The 15,000-nt window shown below is 44.6% G+C and overlaps 1 protein-coding gene across 6 annotated transcripts in view; it reads left to right on the forward strand.

The window, feature by feature from the left end:
• Window positions 1–15,000, forward strand: part of LOC105904570 (disks large homolog 4-like) — a 72,394-nt gene that overhangs the window by 26,854 nt on the left and 30,540 nt on the right. For 3 of the 6 annotated variants that reach the window (XM_031584631.2, XM_012832473.3, XM_031584634.2), the window contains 2 exons: window positions 7,699–7,860; window positions 12,080–12,130. In XM_031584631.2, coding sequence (XP_031440491.1) covers window positions 7,699–7,860; window positions 12,080–12,130 — 213 coding nt within the window. Of the gene's footprint in view, window positions 1–2,835; window positions 3,126–4,149; window positions 4,356–7,698; window positions 7,861–12,079; window positions 12,131–15,000 lie in introns of those variants that run through there. The other 3 variants (XM_031584635.2, XM_031584633.2, XM_012832474.3) reach the window with 3 other exon arrangements.

A 15,000-nucleotide genomic window follows, 5' to 3' on the forward strand; every position in this document is an offset into this window, starting at 1 on the left:
GGTGTGTGTGTGTGTGTGTGTGTGTGTGTGTGTGTCTGTGTTTGTGTTTATTTGTATGTTTATATCTGTTGTGATTTCTTTGCTAGGGAGCTGTCATACCCGTGGTCTCTCCTTCTGTCTAGATTGCTGTGTCCAATTGGGTTTGTTTGTTTCAGTGTGAGTGCGTGTGTGTGTGTGTGTGTGCATGTGCATGTCATCTGTGTGTGTGTGTGTGTGTGTGTGTGTGTGTGTGTGTGTGTGTGTGTGTGTGTGTGTGTGTGTGTACAGAAAAGCTGGTTTGTGTTTCTAGCTCACTGTTTATTTTGGGGCCACTGCTCCCAGGCGCATTGCTTTGGACAGATTAAGACTGGACACTGTCTTCACAGACACACACACACACACACACACACACACACAGGGAGAAAGAGGGAGAGAGAACGCGAGAGAGAGGAGAGAAAAATATCAGATAAAATAAAAAAAAACAACATAAAATAAATTAATGAAATGACCTAATTGTATTGTTAATGAAATATTGATTTGCACATGAATTTGCATCATTCCTGTTCATTTGCATTTTTCGTTGCATAGTGGAAAATTGCTCAATAGTGTGTGTGTGTGTGTGTGTGTGTGTGTGTGTGTGTATATGTGTGTGTGTGTGTGTGTGTGTGTTTGTAGTGTATGTATGTGTTGATATTTATAGACGCAAATGGGCTTCCTGTTTGTACAGATCTGCAGTTAGTTCCTTAAATGTATTGGAGTTGGTGTTGAACACTGCGAGTGCTACCCTACTAACACTGGGACAGCGCAACACTGGATCAGTCTGCAGGGACACTGGCCTCTCCTCAGCCCTCTGGGTAATCATGGTCATACTCTGTGCTTTCAATGTATTATATTTAATTTGTATATATTTATTCATTATAAATGAGGACATTCTTATCTTCACCATCAAGGCCCATCTACTAGCATTCCCAACAAATTAGGAACTGCATTCCCATTAGCAGCCTACTACAGATCTAAACAGGAAGCGGGAAGCAGGAAGCAACACCCACCGCAACACTCAGGGGGAAAACAGGATTGCAGTGATATTGCATAGGTGTAGTAGTATATTGTGTATAGTGTTGTGTCATTCATGTAATTGCTGCTCGATGCACAAACAGTACAACAGCACAAACAAGCAGTTTAAAAGCAGACAGGTTCCATCATAGTGTTATAGAGTTCCCCAGTAACCTACCCAGGACTCGTTAGCTGTATTTGGACTCCCCTCTGACAGGGAGACTTACTACACTTCAGAATGGCTTGAGTTGTTGACAGCATTAGTGGTAGGATAAATGGTTCCTTTTCATCTGTGTAGCACTCCATGCTGATTAGCGATCAGCCACGGATCCTCTTGTTTTTTGTGCACCCACAAATCTAGAGAAGATAAGCAATGCCCTGACCCTGTTTGTGTGTGTGTGTGTGTTTGTGTGTGTGTGTGTGTGTGTGTGTGTGTGTCTGTGTGTGTGTGTGTGTGTGTGTGTGTGTGTGTGTGTGTCCACAAATCTAGAGAAGAAGTGACTGACCCTGTTCTAACATGTCTGTCTTTTTACGGTTGCCTGCATCTAGATCCACATGAAGGAATTAAAATGTTTGTGTGTGTAATTGTCAGTGTGACAGAGGGATGGTGAGTGTATGTGTCTGAGAGTGTGTGTCTTAAGTGGCTGTGTGTGTGTGTGTGTGTGTGTGTGTGTGTGTGTGTGTGTGTGTGTGTGTGTGTGTGTGTGTGTGTGTGTGTGTGTGTGTGTGTGTGTGTGTGCGTGTGTCTGTGTGATTCTCCGTGTGACAAAGGGATGGTGTGTGTATGTGTTTGAGAGTGTGTGACTTAAGTGACAGTGTGTGTGTGGGGGGGGGTTTGGGGTTGTGTGTGTGTGTGTGTGTGTGTGTAGCTGCATACAGAGGAGCCTCTGTCCTCTCTGCTCCACGGCTCCTGAATGATAATGAAATGGTCTTTGTCTTCCACCCAATGGATAAGTGTGCTTTTCTCTTCCTGTCTCTTTTCATCTCTCTCTCTCTCTCTCTTTCTCTCGTTCTCTCTCTCTTTCTCTCTTCTCACTCTTCTCTCTTTGATTTAATCAAGTGCATGCGGGTTGATGACCTCTTTGTGTCTGTAGGGGCTGACTATTCTTTATCTCTACTGTGTGTGCGTGCGTGTGTTATGTTATTATTCTGAATTGTACTTGTAGGAGTGAAATCTGAGTCAGACATTTTCTATGAATGAGGAAGGACGAGGAGTGATCAATGATGAGGTGGAGAGAGGAAGGGAGGGGGGCGGAGAGAGAGAGGGAGAGAGAATGGGAGAGATGGGGGATGGGGGGGGTCGGCGAGAGGAGGGGGTGCAGCAAGAGGCGGTGGAAACAGGAAATCAGATGTAACGGCGGAGGTGACCTTGGAACAAATGTTTTCTCCCTGTGTATGTGGTCAGACTGTGTAATGTGTTTGCGTGTGTGAGAGAGAGAGATGGAGAAAGAAATAGAGAGGTTCTTTCTTTTGATTCATTCATAGAATCTTTGTGAACACAATCTGAAATCAGCCTTGCTACTGTCTGAGGTTCTCAAACTCCTTTTCTCAGTAGACTGTGCTTCGCCTGAACCTCTCTGACGTCTGAACGTCAGATTTTGTCCAGAATTATAAGTCTTGATAGACAATCGATAGACATTGTTAATCTTGAATTGCTGAAATCCTCTGTGGACTGCTATCCTAACCTGTTCACCAAAGCTGAGTCCTTCTCTAGGTTAGTATAGCACACTGTTTACACAGTCTTATTCTCCAGTATAGTTCCTATACTCCAACCTGTTGTACTCTCTATTTGGCTACAATATGTTGTGCTGTTGGGTCCCAATGAATGACGCTTTTCTTCTCAAGCTGTTACGTTCTGTACTAGATTGCCTTTAACTTGCCTTTAACGGCTACCTACCGGGAGTTAAGGCGTTAAGCCATCTTCGCTTCCGTTAAGCCTGTGTGGTCGTTAGCCGCCAGGGGGCATTGGTATCGGAAACTCTGTCCTGTCCTCCTGTGGAGACGCGTTCAGTTCTAGGACCCGTTTTGCCAGCGTGTGTCACGAGGCGATAACGTCTCCCTCGCTGAAATGAATGAATAGCTCGTGCCGACAGGTGAGATATTGATTCCGTTGTCTGAGGAGAGAGGCGCGAGGTCACAGTGTTGGAGCAGAAGGAGACGAGAATGAGAGAGACAGAGACATAGAGAGAGAGGAGGAGAAAAGAGAGAGAGAGATCAAAATTGGGACAGTCTCTTCGCCCCGACCTTATCTTCAGAGGGAAGGAGAGGTGATAGGAGAAAGATAAGAGGCATCGGGTGCAGCGATCCTGCGGTAAGCATTTCCAGCTGTGCGTGTGCGCGCGCTCGAGCGGACGTTCTTTTGTATCTGTTGCTTGTTATGGAAGCCTAGGACATATGTATGTTTAGTGTAACAGCATGATATGTCACGTCGCACCGAATGATATGGATGTTTCGCGCGCCAAGCTCCTAATCGTATAATATCACCATCTTCTCTTTTTTCCTCATAGCCATCTCCTCCTCTTTACCTCGTCTCGTGCCATTTTGGGTCTGTCCACTGAACGTGTCTGGTTTATAAAATAATACGTTAGTCAAATTTAAAAAAATGTCCGTATATCTCTCGCTCTCTCTACATCTGTCCGTCTGTCATTCTTTTGCCTTTACACACTCCCCCCGTCTCGAGCAAGCTCGAGATGCGCTTATAGCCACGCCTTTACGGTAGAACACTTGATTTAACGTTCTGTTGGTATGATATCGAAATTCTGCTAGAGTGAGAGAGAGAGAGTGAAAGGGGGGAGGAGAGAGACGGTAGGGCAACGACTGGGGAAAATGAGAGAAGACGGGGCCGCCAGAAAGATGAGAAGGACTAGGGAATGAAGACAACCACAGAGCCTTATGGACAGCTACCTTTTATACATTTTAAACTCACACATTTTATACTTGGATATTGATGTTTACCTGTTGGAGGAGCGCTAGACAGTGAACTTGAACTCCGTCGGTACCGGCAGCATCTCGTGGACAAGTGCCAACACCAGAATGAACCCAACTCGCGTTACAGACTGCGCGTAGTAGACCATCCGCCTCGTGCATACCAAGGGCTTTCGGTTACGAGGAGTAAAGCCAGTGTCTTGCTTCCAAAGGGCTATTGGGTCACCCTGCTGCCTTGCCGCTTTCGCCGCGCTTTTGGTCCTTGGCTTTGAGGCTTGTTGATGGGCGTCGCTCGGATGTCTCCACCGGAGCGGCGCTGCAAGTGTTTCTCGCCGGTAATGTGTCAGTGTAAGGTGGTCTGTAGCAACAGGACCCTTTCGCTTATGTTCGGCTGCAAGGTAAGCCGGGTTGTCCACTTTTCATCACTGTGTGTATATGTAGTTACGCACGAACGCGTGCGTGCAAGCGAGCGAGCGAGCGAGCGTGAAGCAGCACACATGCATGTGGAGGGGGGTCTCTCATGGCTCGCGTTTCTGTTCTGAACGGAAGGCAGAAGGGGCTAGGGGGGCCGCGAGGCGTGAGAGATGTGGCCATGCGGAAACGCAAATGAAACGTGATCGTAGCGCGCTCGCCGAGCGTCAGGGGGCTGAATCTGAATTAGTCCACATTCTCTCATCTAAACTCCATTATCCCGGCCAGCGAGATTTCGCTGCCTGCGCCCTTTAATCTCAATGTGTCATCTAGTCAGTTCAAATAACGTGACCCTCCGTGATCCACTATTGTTCCCCTATCAGTGTTCCATTTCTGCGTGTAGGCTGTCTTACACGTGTATGTGTGTTTACGTTTGAGGACCAATTTTATGCACAGGGTTTGCGTGCAGGAACCCTCATTAGTGCACGGGCCCGCGTGAGAGTAATTGCAACTCTGCGCTCCTGCCAGGCGTGGATCTCTCGCCATGAAGTTGGATAATGCAACTCTCTGTCTGTCTGTCTGTCATACTCAGAGCTTAGCATTCATGGCCAGAAGAAGAATCAGAAAATAGCAGCCCTACATCTCATTTATCTTAGGGCTCCTTTTCGTGTTCCTTATTTCTTTCTTCTTCTTCTTCTTCTTCTTCTTCTTCTTCTTCTTTTTCTTCTTCTTTCTCATCAGCATGCACTCTCTCACTCCCTCTCTCTCTCTCTCTCTCTCTCTCTCTCTCACACACACACACACACACACACACACACACACACACACACACAGACACACAGACACACTGACTTAAGTTCACCTGTTGGCACTAGGCCATTGTATGATATGACCGGAAATGGCATGGAAACTGGAGCATGGCGAAATTGCCCGTCTGAGCTCCTATGTTTCATTGGCTGACCACCAGGACTAAACCATTTGAATGTAAATGGGGGTGTTGCCAGGTGCCACACAGCATGGTCCAGTGCCACAACAGCACGGTCCAGTACCACAACAGACACAAGCAAATTAATAAAAAGCATGATTGAGTGAGTGATTGCCCACCCGCTAAAAATATGTCTGTGTGTGTGTGTGTGTGAGAGAGAGAGAGAAGAGGCACAGGTCTATTAGGAGTTTCATGACTCTGGTATTTGTACATTTTCTCATCTTTCTGGTATTTGTGTGTGTGTGTCTATAGATGCATGTGTGTGAAAGAAATATACATTGTTTGTATGTGTATTTAGTTATAATGAACCACACACACACACACACAAACACACACACACACATACTCAGTCAAACTGGCAGTTAAATAAAAACAGCACACACACAAAATACTAGATGTGCCAGACCAAGTCATGTAGAATGACAGTTCTTTGCGCTCTCTCTCTCTCTCTCTCTCTCTCTCTCTCTCTCTCTCTCTCTCTCTCTCTCTCTCTCTCTGTGTGTGTGTGTGTGTGTGTGTGTTTGTGTCATGTTAAGTGTCATGCCCTGCTGATGTTGTGAGTAACAGTGAGTAATTTCCAGCAGACCTCAGTACCTCCACAGAGACCTTCTGCCATGTCAATGTGATGTTAAAATGCATTTCTAGGGCATTGTGACATCACAGAGCCACAGCGCCACAATTAAATTCTAGATTTTAGTCAGCATTCCACTGTTATGTTTTGTTTTTGTAACCACTGAATCTCAGACACTGCTGTACTGCAGTCTGTATTAACTGTTAACTGAGTTTTCTTTTTGAACAAAAAAAAAAATCATAGAGGGATGCATTGGCGCGTGCGACTATTAACCAAATTAAGTGAACTTGCAGAGGAGTGGTAGAGGACTTGGATGTGATTGAGCCTGAATCCCCATGCTTGGATTGTTTGAATGCGGTAGATAAAAGAGGAAGGGAAAGCCTGCACCAAAGGAGTAACAGGAATGGGGTTGTGATGACTAATGCATTTTACGCTGAGTGAGTGATATGGAGGATGAGATAAGCGGGGTTTGTCATTGTGGTCAAAGTGAATTTCATGGCCCTCTGAATATGCTCCCTGTAAACTTTAGTCTGACACGTCATTTGTCATTTGTCGGGTGTTTGCACATGTTTGCACGGTTAACCATGATGCTTTGTGGTCATGGAACCCTGCATTAAGTGTCGACCGGAATTCTGAAGCATGATGTCACAAACCCTCTGGGAGGAAGGGAATGATTGGGGTGTTCTGCTTTGGAAGAGAATATAGCAGAGAAGGCATTGTGACATCAACACAGTGGACAGCATAATGACATCATTACTGCTTTAGCTGCAATCGCATGTCATTATATGAGAATAATTGGAAGAATCATGCAGATATACCTGTATTTTTGCTATCATGATATTGCAGCAGCCATTAAAATTCATTGGCAAAGCCAAGTGTGTGTGTGTGTGTGTGTGTGTGTGAACCTCCTGTAATCTCTTAAATCCTCAGAGAGCTACGATCACAGCGGCTTGAAAAGGCAGAGAATTATTCTTTACCCCGCCCCCCTTCCCCCCCACCTCTCCCATCATTGCTTGGCAGAGTTTCAGAGTGATAAAATAGGGGAGATGGCTCCAGGAATTTGCTGCAGACCAGGATGTATGTCTATCAGTGTGTATGAGTGTGTGTGTGTGTGTGTGTGTGTTTTGAATACAGACTTGATTACCATTCTACACACGTATCACGTATCACACACACACACACACACACACGGGCGCGCGCACACACACACACACACACACACACGCACACACACACACACACAGGTGCTATTAACTGGCTGATTACAGACATAAATCACCTCATTTAGGGAATGGGTCATATGAGGCCCTGGGACTGGAAATAAATGACCTGTGTGTGTGTGTGTGTGTGTGTGTGTGTGTGTGTGTGTGTGTGTGTGTGTGTGTGTGTGTGCCAAAGATAGAGAGAGAAAGTGTGTATGCGCCTGGCACTCTGAGATTCTTGGCACTCTGAGATTCTTTTGAATGAAGGATGCATTACAAATAAAATAAATTATTATTATTATTATTATTTCTGTGTGGTAGTCCTTTGCACCTCTCTTCTCTTCTCTTCTGTAAACAATACGAAAAGAAAACAAAAAATCTTTCAATGATGTGTGTTTGTGTGTTTGTATGTTTTTTAGTGTGTGTATGTTGCATGTTTTTTTATGAGAGAAAAAATATGTGTGCTTTTATGTATGTATTTGTTTTAATGTAGAATTGTCTTGAACATGATGAGCATATTATGTCATCAATCCAGAACTGCTTTTTTACATTCTCCGTCTGTCTCTCTGCAGAAGTACCGTTACCAAGATGAGGAGACTCCACCCCTGGAGCATAGTCCCGCCCACTTGACTCCAGGAAAGAGCGGAGAGCTTCTGCACCTCAGCGACTCGGGCCACGCCCCAATCGACGGTCTCCACGGCTACGCACCTCATACACACCTATCGCCTAGCAAGGTAACCCTGAATCCTCACCCTGAAGACCACACACCCATTTACAGGAACACACACACACACAGTCATACATGTACACAAACAAATACGAACGGCCTCCCCCAACACACTCACACACATGGCTTTCCAGCATTGTTCTTCATATATGAAAGGTGAAAGAAGACGTATATGCATATACTTGGTATGTGTTGGCATGATGATCTTTCCTTGTCCATGTGCATGGATGATTGTTGCTAATAATACATGTGATTTGAATCATTTGACTTGCAAATGATTGACAAGTGTCAGACATGGTGTAGGAGCTTTACTGATGTCTGAAGCCTAAAAGACCCTTTTTCCTGCAGTGAGCTCCATTACTCCTGGGCCTCTAGCCGTACATAGCCGTGCCATTTGGATGATTTAAGCCTCCTAAACTCATCAGCCTGCAAAGATACTGCTGTTAATCTTGATAGTTCTTCCTAGGATTGTGCCTGAGGTCCACATAAACACACACACACACACACACACACACACACACACACCTAAACACACACACACACACACACACATAAATACTTTCTCTCCCTCTCTCTTTTTCTCTCTCTGTGTCTTTCCTCTCTCTGTCTTTCTGTATTTTCACACATACATACACACCAAAAGAGAGCACAGGCACCTCTTCACACATGCACACATGCACACCAGCCCCACGCAGTGGAACACTTAGATGCAAACAAGGTGAGACAGCGGGGGCTGTGAAGGCACTGCTGGGCATGCCCGCTGAGACTCCGCTGCGCCTCTTAGTGTAAACCACAACACCCAGCTGATGCTGCTGCGTCTAGTGTAAACCACAGCACCCAGCTGTGCTCGTCTGGATTTCCAGCAGCTGAGAAAAGCGTTGGGCGCATTCTCATTGGCTGCTTGAACAGGTGACATGAAGTGACTGACAGGTGTTGGTTTTGCATCAGTTGATTGTAGCCAGGAGTGGGGTGCCAGTGGCGCTGTGCTCTTCCAGCACGTAAAGAGGAGAGGGATGTGGGATTAGTATGTGCCATACTGGGAAAGCAGTGTCCTTATTGCAGGAAGTCAATGAGCGACAAAGGCAACCCGAGTTTACAGTGAGATTTACAGTATATAGCTAGGATTTTTTTATATGATGAGGATTATAAGTGTTGTTTCCCCTATCAAAGCAGTTACAGGCGACAGAAAATCAACCCTACTCTGATTATACTTGCATCTACATGATAATGTATTGATTCAGCAGACACTTCATTGCAAAATAATGTTACAAGAATTACAAGCGTGGCAGGATATTCCGGCTCTGCCCAAGGACTGGCATTCCAGACTATTCTCATTTGTAGTTCCACGTTGGTGGAACGAACTGCCTAGTACTACCAGAGCAGGGGCGTCCCTCTCTATCTTCAAGAAGCTTTTGAAGACCCAACTCTTCAGAGAGCACCTCCCTTCCTAACTGGCACCTTGACTAGTGCTTAACTTGCACTTCAGCAGTTACATTCCTGCACTTCTTTTTCTTTCTATGTCGTTTTTCTATTTCTTATGTAAAGTAGTATTTATTGTTACACCAGGTTTGTATTGCTCTTAGCTTGACTGTTCTCTCCCTTGTTCGTCGCTTTGGACAAAAGCGTCTGCTAAATGACTAAATGTAAATGTAAAATGAGCACTGGAGGACTGTGGACGGAAGATCCATATGAGCACACTGGGCTCGCATCCAGTGCCCTGCAGTCAGCCTCTGCCATGGGACTCTTGACCCGGCGCCCCCTTTCCCCCTAATTTGTTGTGACAGCAGAGTGAGAGCCTAGTTCTTGGGCACGTCCTACTCAGGTGAAATTAGGGCTGAATAACTCCAGCGTAAGCTCTGCAGAATATAGGAATAATGTAGGACATGAGGGGACACCCGGGAAGGGACATGTGTGTCAGATCTGAATCTGTTGCCCGGTGCTGGCCGTAACCACGGCGCTCGGGCCAAGTGGCCGTGACGTCAGGCAGATCTGCTGGGGCTTCACCTTCCTGTTATCAGAGAGGAATCCCAGACTCTGACCAGCCTCTCCTCTCCTCTCCTCCTCTCCTCTCCTCTCCTCTCCTCCTCTCCTCTCCTCTCCTCTCCTCTCCTCTCCTCTCCTCTCCTCCCTCTCCTCTCCTCTCCTCTTCTCTCCTTTCCTCTCCTTTCCTCTCCTTTTCTCTCCTCTCCTCTCCTCTCCTTTCCTTTTCTCTCCTCTCCTCTCCTCTCCTCTGCTCTCATCTCCTCTTCTCTCCTCTCCTCTCCTCTCCTCTCCTTTCCTCTCCTCTCCTCTCCTCTCCTTCCTCCCCTCTCCTCTCCTCTGCTCTGATCTCCTCTCCTCTCCTCTCCTCTCCTCTCCTCTCCTCTGCTCTGCTCTCCTCCCCTCTCCTCTCCTCTCCTCTCTCCTCTCCTCTGCTCTGCTCTTATCTCCTCTCCTCTCCTCTCCTCTCCTCTCCTCTCCTCTCCTCTCTCAAGCATACAGTGACTCGCACATCTCTGCTTGTATGACTGGGACAGTGTGACAGTTTGAATTAAAAACACACACACTACTACGGGAAGCTGCCTGCCAGTGAATCCTTCAGTATGGATATCAAAATGGTTTATATATTTATTGCAAATACACATTTTTATATTTATAATTAAAAACATTTTATACATACATGAGCATTGTCATTCCTTATGGGAAGCTGTACAAAAATGAACAGTTATTTTATTTGTTTCTATAATAGAAAGAAATGCAAAGTTAATATACTTGTCACATGTGAAGACCAAGTGAAGTGTTTAAACTGCCTAGTGTTTGCTCTGTATTTGGCATGAACATAAGTGTGCCTCGTTTGAAGTCAGTGCCAGCTGTAACGAAGCACTTCACAGACCGTGATTGTCCCCCTCTGGCCATCTGAGGAATTGCAGTCAGTTTCAGTACCATGGACAGCAGCATTGATAGTTTAAACCAGAGCCCCCCAACTTCTGGCCTTGAATTCACTCTTCTATAGGACAGTGTCTTTAGGAGCTTTAGGAGTCAAACCTGCCTCAAACATCCAGATGTGGAGATGGTGATAGGGTAATGAGGCCTATATACTATATATATATATATATATATATATATATATATATACACACACACACACACACACACACACACACACACACACACACACACACACACACACACACACACACACACACACACACACACACACACACACACACACACTATTCCGTATGTTTCAGGGAATGCGTAATAAAGAGGTTCTTAATTATTATTATTATTTCTTCAACGACAAAACAAAAGCAGTTATTCATCATTAGTGAGTATATAATTAAAAATATTCGGCAGAGAACATACGCTCCTAAAATTGACAATAATTATGATATGGTGTTTGTATTTTATAAGTGTGGAGTCATGAACACATAGAGTTAATGTTCACTGTTGATGAACTCCACCAAGCAATCAGGAAATAATAGCTTATAAATGTCTTATTACCTCCTGCTATTATAAAGCAGTACACACATACCCAGCTAATTGCCCTCTTTGTGTGCAGACCTACTGTCCTTATTGCCTAGTGTGTTGATGAAACCTCTACTGTTGTGTTGGCCCCCGGCTTTTGGAACACTTGAATGTTAGTCATACGTGTTTCTGTCGTGTTGGATGTCCTGCTGCATTAAGACTTGACAGGTTGTGTAGTTCCTGCCCTGTTTCCCCCTCCTTCTCTCTGTCCTTGCTGTAGCTCACTGGTGTGTTCTCTCACCCCTCCGTCTATGAAACTATATCATGTCATTTCAACTCTGAACTCTGTACATTTGAACTCTTATCTGTGTAAATCCCATTCTCTATATATCTCCTGTACATAATAAATGTCTTGTCTGTGAATGTGTCTGTGTCTGTGACTGTGACTGGCTGTTATTGTGTCTGTCTTGTGTAACTGAGCTCCTCTTGATGTGGTTTCCCCTCAGTAAATGCCCCTTTCTGTTTATATCTTCCTTCATTTAAACACCTTCTTCACTATTTCAGTTCCTTTTCTGCTGCAGTTTCTGTGTACTTTCCCCCTCTGCCATTTTGCCATTTTGTCCTCTTCCCTTCTCCTCTGTAAGTGTTTGACACCCTCTTTTTGTTACCACCCTCTGCTATTGCCCCTGTCTCTTTCTCTCTGTTATTTACCCCCCTTGTCCCTGTGAATGTGTCCTTGGTGTGTAACTTCCCTCTGCTCCCTGTGTGTTGTGTTGCAGCCCGTGTTGTTACCAGGCAGCCAAACTCCTTACTACGCTACCTCCACTCTGGTAAGGCTATATCTATGGCAATGCATGTCAACATTGTGATGTCATAATCACAGTCACTACACTGGCGTCATCCGCCTCAGATGGGGCCTTGTGTCTCACCTTTGCTCGGATTGGCTGTCCTCGATTATCACTGGAGCATTTCAGTATATATATGTCCCTACAGTGTTAGCCATCCTTATATGTCATCTGGTTTCAAGGCATCTTCATGAATGTACCTAGTTCTGCATGCAAACGTGGTGTGTTTTTTCCTAATCAATGATGAACTGGCCAGTACAATTGATTGAAGTGATTATTTTACAATCCCCACTTATCCTAGATTTGTTCAGTATGCCCTCTGGTGGGGTTAGCTGCATATTCCCAAAGGCTGGCTTGAGCAAGATTTTTGCATTTTGAAGTGATGTCATCTATCAGTCATCAGATATATTAGTGATGTCATAAGAAGATTATGCAGTGATGAGATTTGTCAGGCGGTGATGGCAGAGCGATGCAGCAGGGTTAACCCCTTGTGTCTGTCAGAGATGACTGTTTCTGGGCACACTCATCTTTGTGATGGGTGTCTTTAATATCATCCATCAGGAGCCTGACGTGGTTCTCTAGAAAGTAGGGACGTTTTGAGAATACTTCAGACAAATGTGTTTAACCATGCATATAAGAACAGGGATGTAATTAGAAAATAAATTGTCTTTCGGACCACAGATGAAAGTGAACGATGGTGATGAGGAGTTACTTTGTGTATGAAAACCAGTGCATGAATGCGCTGTTGAAAATCATGAATGATTGAGTATCTTAGTTTTCAAATATAATGCTGAATGATTAAGTCCATGACTAAGTTTACACAAAGGATTAGGCATCTGTTTGAAATCCCAGATAAGTGAGAATGTATGTGTTCAAATTTCACTGAGAAAAAAAAGTCAACTGCAGTCATACAATATGATTTCCTTGAAAGAAATACAGGAAGTCACTTCAAGGACTGACAGAGATGACATCACACCCCAGTTGTCCAATCATGTTAATGGTTTGAGCAGTATTCCTTTCAAATATTGTTTCAGCAAATAACTACAGAGCTTGGAATCCCCCTTGACCATATGATTATCTGCTCTTTAGGCCACAATGGTCCCCATAGATACTATTCAGAGTTCCTCTGTGACATCATGTCCATTATGACATCATTGTTACTCGACCAGTCACACATACTCACTTGCATATTCACTCAGTAATTTTCGGGGGACTTAGTCGCATACTGCAGAGAGACAGCATCTATTGTTGTTGTGTTTTTAGAGAAGATAAAGTCCTGACTGGAATATCACAAAGCAGATTCAGATAATACTCTGATGAACATCTGGACTTGTTTATTAGTACAATGTTTGGACCAGAGGGTGGAACTAATGAGTGGAATCAAATGGAAGCCAGATGTTCAAGGTTGTAGGATAGAGGATAGGTGCCCCCACTCTTAAGGAAGCATTAAGGAGTTTGGGTCTAAAACTAGTCAGCTACCTATCTAAAAAGCATGCAAAAACCTTGCAAACACCACCAACATCCCAGCTTGCTAACATGCTAACTGGCGTCTTTTGGCGATGTTGTGCTTTGATAGCTTTTCTTACATTTCCGTGAGGTGTTCCAACAGAACTATATAGTGCATACCCTGGACGGCTAGTGGGAATGACAGGTGTGTTTATCTGTCCTTCACATATTCCATCAAAATGAACATGAAGATGATGCCAAAAGTAGTTGCTCATTGAAAACATACATCCAAAAGTGGCAAATTGTTGCGTAGTGTGCTATAACGTGACTACGTTGAAATACATGGTAAAAGCAAGAGTTGCAATTTTACAACTCCAACTCAATTGATATATAACTGGTATTCTGTATTGTTAAATTGTAATAGACTTGGCTACAAACTGGTGTTCTGTTGTCATTAGCATTTGCTGCTCAGTAAAATGTGAATTATTTGCGGCGCATTATTACATTTGAATGCTAAGGAGATACATTTAAATTACATTTACATACATTTAGTTGAATGTATTTGAATGCTGCATGGAGCAACATGGCAGGGATTTCAGACTCCTAACCTGGAGTTCACCACATTCACCTGTGTGTGTGTGTGTGAGTGTGAGTGAGTGTGAGTGTGTGTGTGTGTGTGTGTGTGTGTGTGTGTGTGTGTGTGTGGGTGTGTGTGAGAGAGTGAGAGAGAGAGAGAGAGAGAGAGAGGGAGACCGAACAAAAGATTATGCTTGGATAAGCGAAAGATAAACGAGAAGTTAAACTTGTGGATATTGGGGCTATGCAGGAGCATAGCAATGAGTCAAGGAGGTTTAAACACACACACACTGACACACACACACACACAGACAGACACACACTCACGTATACACACAGCTGAGTATCTGGCTAATTGCTGCCATAAATCAACTCAGTTCTAGAGCACACACATCTTGCCGTACCTCAAGAGACAAACACTTACTGCTAGACCTAAACACACACATACACACACAAACACACACTCATTCACACTAACCCAAACACACTTTCATGCTACCAAACCACAAACACACTCCACACTTAACATTTGTGTCAGGAGAGGAATTGAGTCTCGGTGCCATATGCCGTGCTAAAATGAAGTTTCAGCTCCAGTGCTCCTGCAGTCTGTGGCTGCAGTGGCGGGTCACAGGCAGCAGGTGGCAATAGAGTGCTGGCTTTCGATCGCGTCCATCCTACTGCAGGACTGAATGGTGGTGAATACAGGAGTGGGTGATGGTGTTCTCAGTGAGTCAACTGGATACGGAACAGCTACTGCTCTATGCTGTGTGATGCTAAATGTCTGAACAAGGAAGGGCCCTTGTTTGTGAGGCACTGTGTGTGTGTGTGTGTGT

The sequence above is a fragment of the Clupea harengus genome, chromosome 18 (assembly GCF_900700415.2).
Source record: "Clupea harengus chromosome 18, Ch_v2.0.2, whole genome shotgun sequence".
In the NCBI taxonomy this organism is placed as follows: domain Eukaryota; kingdom Metazoa; phylum Chordata; class Actinopteri; order Clupeiformes; family Clupeidae; genus Clupea; species Clupea harengus.